At 41.1% G+C, this 13,258-nt stretch overlaps 1 protein-coding gene across 1 annotated transcript in view; it reads left to right on the top strand.

Moving 5' to 3' along the window:
• Positions 1–13,258, top strand: part of NOX5 (NADPH oxidase 5) — a 53,173-nt gene that overhangs the window by 24,303 nt on the left and 15,612 nt on the right. The window contains exons 7-11 of the mRNA XM_044277022.1: positions 2,564–2,746; positions 2,838–2,970; positions 6,899–7,038; positions 9,084–9,212; positions 9,720–9,752. Of these exons, the coding sequence (XP_044132957.1) occupies positions 2,564–2,746; positions 2,838–2,970; positions 6,899–7,038; positions 9,084–9,212; positions 9,720–9,752 (618 nt within the window). The remainder of the gene's footprint in view (positions 1–2,563; positions 2,747–2,837; positions 2,971–6,898; positions 7,039–9,083; positions 9,213–9,719; positions 9,753–13,258) is intronic.

Here is a 13,258-nt window from a genome sequence, read left to right as displayed (position 1 = left end):
TTCAGAAAATCTCTCAGTTCTGCAACCAAAGGGTTTCCTCCATAAGGAATATCATGACCATTCTAGGTCTTCTGATGGCAACAATCCCGTCGGTCAGATGTGCTCAAAGTCACACGAGAATCCTTCAGGCCTTCCTCCTATCTTCCTGGGACGGTACCAATTCTGCTCTAGAAAAACGTGTTCTCATTCCCAAATCCGTAAAAGAATCTTTGATGTGGTGGAGAATAGAAAAGAACTTGCAGACCGGGGTCTATTGGGGCCAAGAAAAACATGATCGTGACCACAGACGCCAACAGTTCAGGATGGGGCGGTCACTCAGAAGGGAAAGTAGTTCAGGGCAGATGGGGAAAAGATATGTTAGATGCTTCCTCCAATCTGAAAGAACTCTCAGCTTTCTACAAAGTCATTGTCTCCCTTCACACACCTTCATCTCCAAAACGTGTAACAGTGTTGTCGGACAATACCATGGCAGTAGCTTACCTGAACAAACAGGGAGGGACCAGAAGCTGTTCCCTAGGGGCAGTGTCTCAAAACATTTTTCTTTGGGCAGAAAAGAATCTTATGTCCCTGCCAGCAGTTCATGTGAAGGGAGAGAACAACGTAATAGCTGACTTCCTCAGCCACAAAGAACAACAGGCAGACCAAAAAATTTTGCTCCTCTCCCGACGGGACCAGCCGTTATGGGTAGATGTACTATCCCAACCATGGCCAAAGATTCTTCTTTATGCTTTTCCTTCCTTTAGTTTGATTCCAAGAGCTCTAATGAAGGTGGAGGAAGACGGGGCTTAGGTAATATTCATTGCTCCATTTTGGCCAAGAAGGTCTTGATTCCCCCTTCTGCTCAGGCTGTCTGCAGGGATATTCTGGACTCTTCCATCAACCCCGGACCTTCTCCACCAGAGTCCGGTATTTAATCCCAAAATAAACCAATTCAACCTGACGGCCTGGAGGCTGAACGCCTAGCCTTAAGACGAAAAGGTTAATCTGATGCTGTAATTTCCACAATGATGTTGAGTGGAAAGCCGATAACATCTAGAATTTATTTAAGAACCTGGAACACTTTTTTGTCCTTTTCAGATAATCTCTTTTCTCAAGACATTCCACAAATTTTTGTTTTTTTGCAGGCAGGGTTGCATAAAGGTCTACGACCTGCAAAGTACAAGTTTCAGCTTTAAGTACCTTTCTGGATATAAAACTGGCAGACTCCCCACTAATTAAGTGTTTTTTGAAGGGGGCTACGAGAAGGTTGCCCACCTTCCGTTCCATCATTCCACCATGGGACCTGAACTTGGTCCTCTCAGTCCTGATGGAACACCCGTTTGAACCAGTTCAACAGATTTCACAAAAACTTCTCACCTACAAAACGTTTTTTTTTGTAGCCATAACGACTGCTAGGAGGGTTGGAGAAAGCCAGGCTTTTAGTTAATTACCCTTACCGGTAACTGGTTTTTCCAATAGCCTCCACAATGGCACTGGGATTTTCCATCCCTTTTTATTTTATTTTTTCAAATTATGTAATTTGTTTATGTTTAATAAATGTTTTGTTCTTGCATCACTTCCATGTCCTCTCTTATTGACTGAATAGGTAAGGGGAGGAGGTCTTTTTAAATCATGTGCTTCTGCGTTGTTTCCTGTCCTGGGGGCGGGGACACCCTCCTGTGAGTGCTGTTGTGGAGGCTATTGGAAAAAGCAATTACCGGTAAAAGTAATTAACCCTTCTTTACTTTAGACCTCTAACAGTGGTTGCCTGTACTGTACTTGCATGCTCTACATCCTGTTGTTGCATTCGTTATTATGCTACAAAACCTTTTTTTTTTTTCATGCAGTTAGGATGGCGAGTTCAGTGAGGTATGGAGAAGTGCTAAGGGACAGTGCTTTGCATGCAATTTATTGACTGCCTGGATGGTTAAAGAGGACCTGTGACCACTCCTGATATGTCTGAGTAAAAAATTGAATTTCCCATTAAATAACAATTCTTCTGCATATTTCTCATAACTCTAAATTGTACTGTTTCTCCCGAATATTTATTGATGCATTGACAACTGGGTACCATGAATGGCACAATGTAGAGTTTAAGGAAACAATTTTCCAGAATTTTCATTTTATGAGGAATACAAGTATCTGGTAAGAAAGACATGTTAGGAGTGTTAACAGTTCCTCTTTAATTAGTTTATTGCAGGGATGCCCAACAACTTCCATCTTGCCTGGACAGCCTACAGCTATCAGGACATGCTGAGAATTGTAGTTTTGCAACAGCCGGACGGTTGCAGGTTGAGCATCCCTAGTTTAGTGCAACCCACTTTTTGCAATGCAGATACCTACTCCATACGATTAATATGATGGCCCTGGTTTGCACGATAGCAATATGTTGTATGTATGTACCATGCCCATAAAAAGAACTGCAAAAATATTCCTTATATACAAGGTGCACGTATTGTAATGTCATTGGTATCTAGAAATGGAGATTTCATCTCCACAGGGTTTCTATCGAATGCCCCTACAATACTACACACATTTCTACCACTGATAAATTCATGAAGATCATATGGAATTTCTACTTCAGGTATTTTACTGGACACACCTGTCTTACATCTGGATTTGGATTCTGTTGTTCCTCCATACACCCAAATTCTGGAAATGGTTTCTAGTCCCTGGACTTCTATTTGTGATGGAGAAAGTATTTGGAATGGCAGCATCACGTATGGGAGGCCTGTACATCTTAGAAGTGAATTTGCTACCCTCAAAGGTGCACTGTCTGTGCTTATGGCTGTAGTTTTACTCTGAAACACATACGCTGTATATCATTCAGTTATTCTTCATCTTTCTTCTTAATGCAGGTGACGCATCTTGTTGTTAAGAGGCCACCATCCTTTCAGTACAAGCCTGGCGACTATGTATACCTGAATATACCAGTTATTGCCAAGTATGAATGGCACCCATTCACCATTAGCAGCGCCCCTGAGCAGGAAGGTAAAATAGCCAATAATATTTGCTGCCTGTCAATACTTTTGCAGTTATCTCTGGTCTTAAATAGGTTGCCCAGTCCTTTTATATTGATGGCCTATTTTTAGGAAAGGCAATCATTATCTGATTGGCAGGGTCCCCACACTCCCCTAATTAGCTGTTTGGGAATAGCTCTGGTGCCAGGACTACACAGCTCCCTCTATTGTGTAGAGCAGGGATGCTCAACCTGCGGCTGTTGTAAAACTACAGCTCCCACCATGCTCTGCTGTAAGCTGATAGCTGTAGGCTGTCCGGGCATGCTGGGAGTTGTAGTTTTGCAACAGCTGGAGGGCCGAAGTTTGAGCATCCCTGGTGTAGAAGATGGAGCTTGTTAACATTCACTTAATTCAGAACAGCTCTGCAGTAACCAGCTCATTTAACTGTAAAATATACAGAGCTAGGATATCAATATAAAAGGACTGGACAAGAACTTTAAAGGTTATGTACACCTTTGGGGGCAATTTTTCTTTATCACTGCATTGTGCAGATTTTGAGCTAAAAATAGTTTTTTCATTTGGTCTTTATTAAAAATTTTGAGCCATTTTCTCTGTGCAGGGCTGAGATGTTGTAGAAGCAGGATTAGATTATCTGCCGGGACGGTTCCCGAACACTATCAAATGTTCGCAAACCGCAAGTTTGCAGCGGGTCCCATTCATTTTAATGGCAGGAGAACCTGAAAAACTTCAGCTCATATTTGCAGCCAAGAAATAATTACTAGAAGTGCACAAATAGTCCCACAACATGGACAGTGACATACCAGATGTATTATTCGAATTTGCGATCTCCATTCATTATTTTTTCAATGCAAAATATCGGCAATATAATTTTCGCGTACGCACATGTGCAAATGCACTATACACTACCCAAATGCACTATAAAGAAAGTATATTGGTATATAACACCCCGCTTCAATCAGTTTTTGGGGGGGGGAATGGTATATCACACCAATAGAAATTATTTGTTTCAATAACGCTTGTCCCTCTATATAGCTGCAGTATCGCAGCAGAACCGCACACAACTGCCGCACAATACAAATGCACTATAACATACTTTCTAACATAAAAAAGTATATTATAACATTGTACAAGGAAGGCAATCCATCAGAATATACATAAAGATAAAACGTAACCTTGGATAATGTTACTATGAAGGTCCATTCACATGTCCGGAAGTGTTTTGCGGATTCCGCAATTTGCTGACCGCACATCGCCGGTACTATAATAGAAAATGCCTAATCTTGTCTGCAATTGCGGACAAGAATAGGACATGTTCTATTTTTTGGCGGAAACAGAAGCATGGATGCGGAAGTGCGGATCTGCAAATGCAGATGTGGATCCACCAATGCGGATGCGGACAGCACATTCCCGCCCCATTGAAAATGAATGGATCTGCACCGGATGCGGACCCATTTTGCGGATGTGTGAATGGAAAAGATATCCCTCAAAATGAAAATAAATTAAATTATTAAAGTTAAGCAAAAAGCATAGATGTGGTAGGCAATAACAAGTGCTCGGCAGCACTAAATCATGTGCTCAGCGGCACCAAATCAGAAGCCATATGTCCTACCACAATCCGGGGGGTTCCAGTGCACATCCATGAAACCCAGAGGGAAAGCAAAAACAATCCATCCCTGGGGTAGATGATGATGTGGTATTGAAGGACAGGGTGGGCAAAGAACTGTCCCTGATATTGCCCTACAGGGGGGTGCTATTCTGGCCCTGATAGACTAACCACAGACCACCCGCCCTGATAAGAGCGACCCCGTCCGGAACCTTACCCTATATAAAAATGGCCCTAGTAAGCGCCTAGCCCCTACGCCCCTAACTTCCAGGTGATCACTATATAGATCTATGTGTTTTTGACTCATTATAAAAGTATATTATAAGTATATCACACCCCTGTGTGCATCACACCTATCGGTAGCACACCTATACTAGTGCTTAAAAATACTTTTGTGGCCCTATTAGCTAGCGTTTGGTATCCTAACAGTCTGTCCCTGCTCCACACAGCAACCTTTCTCTACACTGGCAAAACACTGAATGTAAAATGGCGGCCAGATTGGGTTTATTTATAAGGTAGGGGGTATGTCTATGTGCTGAAATGTCTCAATTGGCTGTCCTGTACCATCTGATGGATGTGTCATGGGTCAAAGTTCTTTACAATGTAAAAGAATATGGTGGGAACGAATATCTCCATATGTTCGGCGAATCGCGAACACGCAAGGTTTGCCGCAAAACGACCGCCGGGCGAACCGCAAGGCCATCTCTACTCATTATAGCTCAGTTCTGATGTTACTGAAAAGAATATGGCTTAAATAAGTGTTTATGACCTCTTAGTAATTTAGAGATAAGGGGCACATTTATTAAGACTGGCGTTTTCAGATGCCGGTCTTAATAAGCCCCTGCACTGACGGTGGATCGCAGAAGTTATGTAGAGGTGCTGGCTTCTACATAACTTCGGCGTATCCAGCGCCGCTTCTAAACCAGGCATTTTTAGACCTGGTGTGAGTGAGGAAAAGTTGCAGATTCTGCTGCAACATGGCTTGCGACAGAATCTGTGCCAGATATACACCACAAAAGTGGCATATATCTAGTCGTAAATGACCCCAAGGATTATTATAAGACTGGCACAAAGTGAAAGTACCAGTCACACAGCTAGAAACACAGTTAACCCGTTCTGACAGAACGGCTCAATATTTTTAATAAAGACCAATTGAAAAAATTATTTTTAGCCCAAAATGAGTAAAATGCAATCATAAAAAAATTGCCCACAGAGGTGTACATAGCCTTTAAGGACCAAACTATTTTTAGCTTTCATAATAATGCAAAATTTTTTGATATTTCATCTCGCCATTCCAGAACGAATAACTTTTTTTTATGTTTCTGTTGACGTAGTAATATGGGGGTCTTGTTTTGTGCAGGACCAGTTGCACTTTCTATACAAAGCATTTTGTTAGGAACAAGAAAATCCAGAACATGCACTACGGATAAAATCCAGCCTTTTTATTGTGATTCTTTTAAAAATTCCATCAATAAGACAGTATGTCGAAACTCGTAGACCGTAAAGCACTCTTATCAGCTGATAGAATTTTTAAAAGAATCACAATAAAAAGTCTGAATTCCTTCCACGCCTATAGAGAGGAGCAGGTGAGCTGGAAATATTTAGCTGTTTGATAGCATTTCGTGAATTACTGGTATTTATAAAATTTATTTTGTGGGGAGTTGGAGAAAAAAACTACAATTCTGCAATTTGTTATATTTTTATGTAATTCATTGCTGAACTGCAATAAGTGTATTGTTTAGAGTACATTGTGTGACTGGTATGGGAGTACCAATTATGGGGGAGTTATATTATTTCATATCTGTTTTTTTTTTTTTTTTTAAACAAAATGTATTTATTTAAAAATGTATGGGGGGAAGGTAATTACGCACTTCCAATTTCTAGTTTTCTCTTACTTTTTTATCTCATAAAGCATAATTCATTAATCATTTTTTAAATTACAATATTCATAATTACAATACAATACAAATACAATATTCAATAAAAAAAAAATCATAATAAAGTTCCATTATATCAGGGTGTGAGAAGGGGCTTAGAGCCTGGCTGGTAAGAAGCAGGCAACTGATATTGTTCACAATTCTAGTTCCCCCTAGTGGCGGAAACAGACAGATGAGATTTTGCCAAGTATGTTTGTGGGCTAAATGAAAAGCACAGGTTCAACTCTACGAGTTAATTTTTCCAGCAAATACAATCTTGCACCTTGCAGCCACCGTTGACGTTAGATTGTCACTGTAAAAAATTACCAGAAATAATACAATAATTTAAAAGCTGTAGGTCTGAACTGTTATAATCCAACCTTTTTTTCTTAAGCTGTCATGCCACTTTTTCCCTGCAGATACTCTATGGCTACATATCCGTTCACTGGGACAATGGACAAACAGTTTGTATGAGTACTTCTGTTCCCCAGAGACTGCAAAGAGATGTAATGATAAAAGATTGACCAGAAATATGAAGAAGAGAAAACATCAAAGCCAGGTATAATCAATGACATACCTAACGAAAATGTTACTTTATATCAGGGGTACCCAAAATGTTGTAGGTCATGAGCTACTTTCAAATACAGCAGATGGTATTGATCCATGGGGTAATAAAAGAAAAAAAGATATCTGTTTGTCTTCTCCTGTCTATTAATTTGTTTGGGGCAGCAGCTATGCAATTGTCTCACGGCGGATCCAGACTCGTTGGCTTGTCTATAAATATTTCTGCTTTGAGTGGCTGGTTATAGCATCAGCTCTGAGCATTAAAATCCAGTAATCCTCGTACATCTAGTATCTTGTTCCTTGTCTAGCTTAAATGTTACAGAGAACAAAGGAGTCATACTCAGGACATGTACATAAGCTCATGTACACAATCCCGTACCAATTAGAGGGAAATATTGCAATAATTAAATAGCCTATAGTATGTATATGAAATGTTTAAAGAGAATCTGTTTTGAGCATGCAAAACTGTTGATAGTACTAGGGAGGAGATGGGGACAGATGCTGGTTGGATGCTACAGCTGTCACTCACAGCAGAGGCGAGGAGCTGCGAAGCAGCTCAATACAGAGAGCATTTCACTGGGAAGATCCACCTCCTGGGCACTTGAGGAACACAATCTGGCAGAATAAAACGTCATATTCTCACTACTCTTGGCCAGGAAAGGTCCCCAAAAGATATGTTTAAACAGTTTTCCCCCTGTGTTGTTCTGTCAACAATATACCATGGTCAAAAGTGCTGAAAGAATCCCTTTTAGACAGAAATTAAAGGGGTTGTCCAGGTTCAGAGCTGAAATCAGATATACCTCCATTTTCACCTGAGCATCCCCCCTGACTTGAGCATTGGAGCAGTTCATTCTCTGATGCTCTCCTTTGCCCTGCGCTAAATTGCTAAATCGCGCAGGGCAAAGTAATTTTTAGGAGTTCCGGTGATGTTTTGGGGCTCTCCATGGGGCTGCCAGGAAGCCCGGTGATGTCACTGGCACTGATGGGCGGGCTTTAGCGCTGCCCTAGCCAGTAAAACAGCTATGGTAGCGCTAAAGCCCGCCCATCAGAGCCGGTGACGTCACCGAACACACTGCCGGGCGGAAGCCTCTGTCCGGCAGTGTGTTATGATAAACAAAAGAGCCCGAGCCCTGCGCGATCTAGCACAGGGCAAGGGAGCGCATCGGAGCATGAGATGCTCTGATGCTAGCCTCAGGAGGGCTGCCGGGGTGAAAATATGGGTATGTCCGGGTTCAGCTCTGAATCTGGACAACCCCTTTCAAAGGTGATCGTAAATGGCATTGGCTTCGCACATGTATAAAATAGGTTGTTTTCTATAAAAAAAAAATTCAGGCTGAGTAGAGTGATACTGTAGTATTATTTAATAAGAGTAAATAAACATGGCTTTTTTTATTTAAAAAACAGTGCCACACCTGTCCACAGGTTTTGTATGGTATTGCAGATCATTTCCATTAACTTTAGAGCAGAACTGTAATACCATACACACTGCCACTCCATTCAAAATGTATAAGTCTCACAGAAATAGTCGAGTGCTGTACCATATCCAGTCTATCAGATATATTCGAGTGCTGTACCATATCCAGTCTATCAGATATATTCGAGTGCTGTACCATATCTAGTCTATCAGATATATTCGAGTGCTGTACCATATCCAGTCTATCGGATATATTCGAGTGCTGTACCATATCCAGTTTGTCAGAGAAATGTAAGTGCTGTACTGTATCCAGTCAGAAACAGATAATCTGGTGCTGTACCATATCCAGTAATGTAGACTTTGAATGCAGCAGCTATGCACATGCTCAACCAAAACTCCATTCTCATGATCGTTGGGGGTCCCGGTGGTGGGAGCCCACCAATCAGACAACTAGGTGATAACTTGTCCTTCTGGAACGGTCCTTTCTTTTTTCTTACACAGTGGTGCTCCCAGCCACCTGCATAAGCAGGGAACTTTTTTTAAATAAACTTTACATTTATAAACTGTATACTGCAGTTCTCCAGCATAGTCATAGACATGTTTATATTCCTTGTTAATTCATTTAGGAACAATTGGCAATTGCCAATAACATAGATGACCAGATTGAACTGACGTCATACAAACCACGTAGAAGCCAACCAGGAGATGAAATCTGCATTAGCTTGGAGAAACGAGGAAGCATCCAGGGTCGAAAAGTAAGACTATCAGACAGCACACACATACTAAAATGCTCCATAAAGAAGATACTGAGTATATTACTCGTTTTACGTAACTTGTGAACCTAGTAATGTCAGAGTAATAATGCTAAAATTAAATACGGTATGTCTATTGAAAATTGAACTCTGTTACGTCTAGGCATCGGGGGTTTAGATCAGGCTGTCCAAACAGGATTTTGTAGAGATTCTGTGGAGGGGTCCGCAAAAGACGACAGCATCTATATCTTTTCGGCACAGTGGGGTAGCTGGAGCAGTACCTTGGATGGGGAATTTATTTCAGGGTTTCTCTGGTATAGATGATACCTGATGGTTGTGCGATTGTGTTAGACTGGTTGAGTTAGGGATCACCAATAACCACCTCCACATGTGTCCTTTACAGAAAACAGTTGCATAATATAAAGAAATTTGGAAATGTTTCTTTTTTTATAACTAAGTTCAGTTTTATTACTGAGTTAATTGTGTGATAATGTTTTAATTCCTTTTCAGACAGGAGAAAATCATCAGATATGTAATATTAAGGCAAGTATCATGACATCACATACAACATTCTCACTTACTGGTGTAAATGAATAGGTTGGTCCTGTAGATCCTCCATGCTTTTTCATTACAATCTTTGCATTCTGTCACATGAATGTCTTTTATGATCCATCTGATATATTTTTTATTCACCCATATCCATTACTCTTCCTTCAGGTTTCCAGTTCCCTTCCTGTAGCTTGCTACATTATCTTCAAAAAGCACCAGAAGCTTGATAGATAACTAATGTAAGATTGAATTCAGCCTATAGCTAAATGTTGGTAGAAGGGCCTTTGGTCCACCTCAGATACCAGGTCCTAGTCATGACTGCTAGCTCTACAACTCCTATAGCTACACCGCTGTGAATAAACACTGCAAGGGTGAGGTTATCCATAATGATTGAGAAAGCCAGTCCTATGCTTGTTCTAACCAGAGATACATTTCTAATGATTCTGTTCTAGCAGTGCTTTATCTATGCATATGATGTACAAATAATGTCCCATACACCCGTGTAGCTATTGACTCCCTTCCTTTACCTGTGTAATGTAAGTGGAGTGGTGGCTGCACATGCATGTTAAAGGACCTGTGGCAAGTTTTAACTTAAAGAGGACCTTTCACTTGTATACAAACTAGAATCTAACTCTATCTGTGGGCAGAGCGGCGCCCAGGGGTCCCCCTGCACTTACTAGTATGCCTGGGCGCCGCTCCGTTCGCCCGGTATAGGCTCCGGTATCTCAGCTCCGTCTGTTGTATTGGACTGATTTTTTGTAGGAGGCGTGTCCCTTGCTGCAGTGCTGGCCAATCGCAGCACACAGCTCATAGCCAGTCTATGAGCTGTGTGCTGCGATTGGCCAGCACTGCAGCAAGGGACGCGCCTCCTACAAAAAATCAGTCCAATACAACAGACGGAGCTGAGACATACTAGTAAGTGCAGTGGGACCCCTGGGCGCTGCTCTGCCCACAGATAGAGTTAGTTTTTAGTTTGTATACGAGTGAAAGGTCCTCTTTAACCACTTCAGCCCCGCTAGGTGAAACCCCCTTCATGACCAGGCCACTTTTTACACTTCGGCACTACACTCCTTTCACCGTTTATCGCTCGGTCATGCAACTTACCACCCAAATGAATTTTACCTCCTTTTCTTCTCACTAATGGAGCTTTCATTTGGTGGTATTTTATTGCTGCTGACATTTTTACTTTTTTTGTTATTAATCAAAATATAACGATTTTTTTGCAAAAAAATGACATTTTTCACTTTCAGCTGTGAAATTTTGCAAAAAAAACGACATCCATATATAAATTTTTCGCTAAATTTATAGTTCTACATGTCTTTGATAAAAAAAAAATGTTTGGGCAAAAAAAAAAAATGGTTTGGGTAAAAGTTATAGCATTTACAAACTATGGTACAAAAATGTGAATTTCCGCTTTTTGAAACGGCTCTGATTTTCTGAGCACCTGTCATGTTTCCTGAGGTTCTACAATGCCCAAACAGTATAACTACCCCACAAATGACCCCATTTCGGAAAGTAGACACCCTAAGGTATTCGCTGATGGGCATAGTGAGTTCATAGAACTTTTTATTTTTTGTCACAAGTTAGCGGAAAATGATGATGATTTTATTTTTTTATTTTTTTCTTACAAAGTCTCATATTCCACTAACTTGCGACAAAAAATAAAAAATTCTAGGAACTCACCATGCCCCTCACAGAATACCTTGGGGTGTCTTCTTTCCAAAATGGGGTCACTTGTGGGGTAGTGTCACATGTGTGACACTTTTTTGCTGCCAAGGTGGGCAAAGGGGCACATATTCCAAAGTGCAACTTTCAGATTTCACCGGTCATTTCTTACACATTTTGATTGCAAAGTACTTCTCACACATATGGGCCCCTAAATTGCCAGGGCAGTATAACTACGCCACAAGTGACCCCATTTTGGAAAGAAGACACCCCAAGGTATTCCGTGAGGGGCATGGCGAGTTCCTAGAATTTTTTATTTTTTGTCGCAAGTTAGTGGAATATGAGACTTTGTAAGGAAAAAAGAGAAAAAAAAAAAAATCATCATTTTCCGCTAACTTGTGACAAAAAATAAAAAATTCTAGGAACTCGCCATGCCCCTCACGGAATACCTTAGGGTGTCTTCTTTCCAAAATGGGGTCACTTGTGGCGTAGTTATACTGCCCTGGCAATTTAGGGGCCCAAATGTGTGAGAAGAACTTTGCAATCAAAATGTGTAAGAAATGACCGGTGAAATCTGAAAGGTGCACTTTGGAATATGTGCCCCTTTGCCCACCTTGGCAGCAAAAAACTGTCACACATGTGGTATCGCCGTACTCAGGAGAAGTTGGGGAATGTGTTTTGGGGTGTCATTTTACATATACCCATGCTGGGTGAGAGAAATATCTTGGCAAAAGACAACTTTTCCCATTTTTTTATACAAAGTTGGCATTTGACCAAGATATTTTTCTCACCCAGCATGGGTATATGTAAAATGACACCCCAAAACACATTCCCCAACTTCTCCTGAGTACGGCGATACCAGATGTGTCACACTTTTTTGCTGCCAAGGTGGGCAAAGGGGCACATATTCCAAAGTGCACCTTTCGGATTTTGCAGGGCATTTTTTACACATTTTGATTGCAAGGTACTTCTCACACATTTGGGCCCCTAAATTGCCAGGGCAGTATAACTACGCCACAAGTGACCCCATTTTGGAAAGAAGACACCCTAAGGTATTCCGTGAGGGGCATGGCGAGTTCCTAGAACTTTTTATTTTTTGTCACAAGTTAGCGGAAAATGATGATTTTTTTTTTTTTCTCTTTTTTCCTTACAAAGTCTCATATTCCACTAACTTGCGACAAAAAATAAAAAATTCTAGGAACTCGCCATGCCCCTCACGGAATACCTTGGGGTGTCTTCTTTCCAAAATGGGGTCACTTGTGGCGTAGTTATACTGCCCTGGCAATTTAGGGGCCCATATGTGTGAGAAGTACTTTGCAATCAAAATCTGTAAAAAATGACCGGTGAAATACGAAAGGTGCACTTTGGAATATGCGCCCCTTTGCCCACCTTGGCATCAATAAAGTGTCACACATGTGGTATCGCCGTACTCAGGAGAAGTTGGGGAATGTGTTTTGGGGTGTCATTTTACATATACCCATGCTGGGTGAGAGAAATATCTTGGCAAACGACAACTTTTCCCATTTTTTTATACAAAGTTGGCATTTGACAAAGATATTTTTCTCACCCAGCATGGGTATATGTAAAATGACACCCCAAAACACATTCCCCAACTTCTCCTGAGTACGGCGATACCAGATGTGTCACACTTTTTTGCTGCCAAGGTGGGCAAAGGGGCACATATTCCAAAGTGCACCTTTCGGATTTTGCAGGGCATTTTTTACACATTTTGATTGCAAGGTACTTCTCACACATTTGGGCCCCTAAATTGCCAGGGCAGTATAACTACGCCACAAGTGACCCCATTTTGGAAAGAAGACACCCTAAGGTATTCC

This window comes from Bufo gargarizans, chromosome 2 (assembly GCF_014858855.1).
Source record: "Bufo gargarizans isolate SCDJY-AF-19 chromosome 2, ASM1485885v1, whole genome shotgun sequence".
In the NCBI taxonomy this organism is placed as follows: domain Eukaryota; kingdom Metazoa; phylum Chordata; class Amphibia; order Anura; family Bufonidae; genus Bufo; species Bufo gargarizans.
The sequence above is the reverse complement of the archived record's forward strand: the minus strand, read 5'-3'. Positions and strand labels throughout refer to the sequence as shown.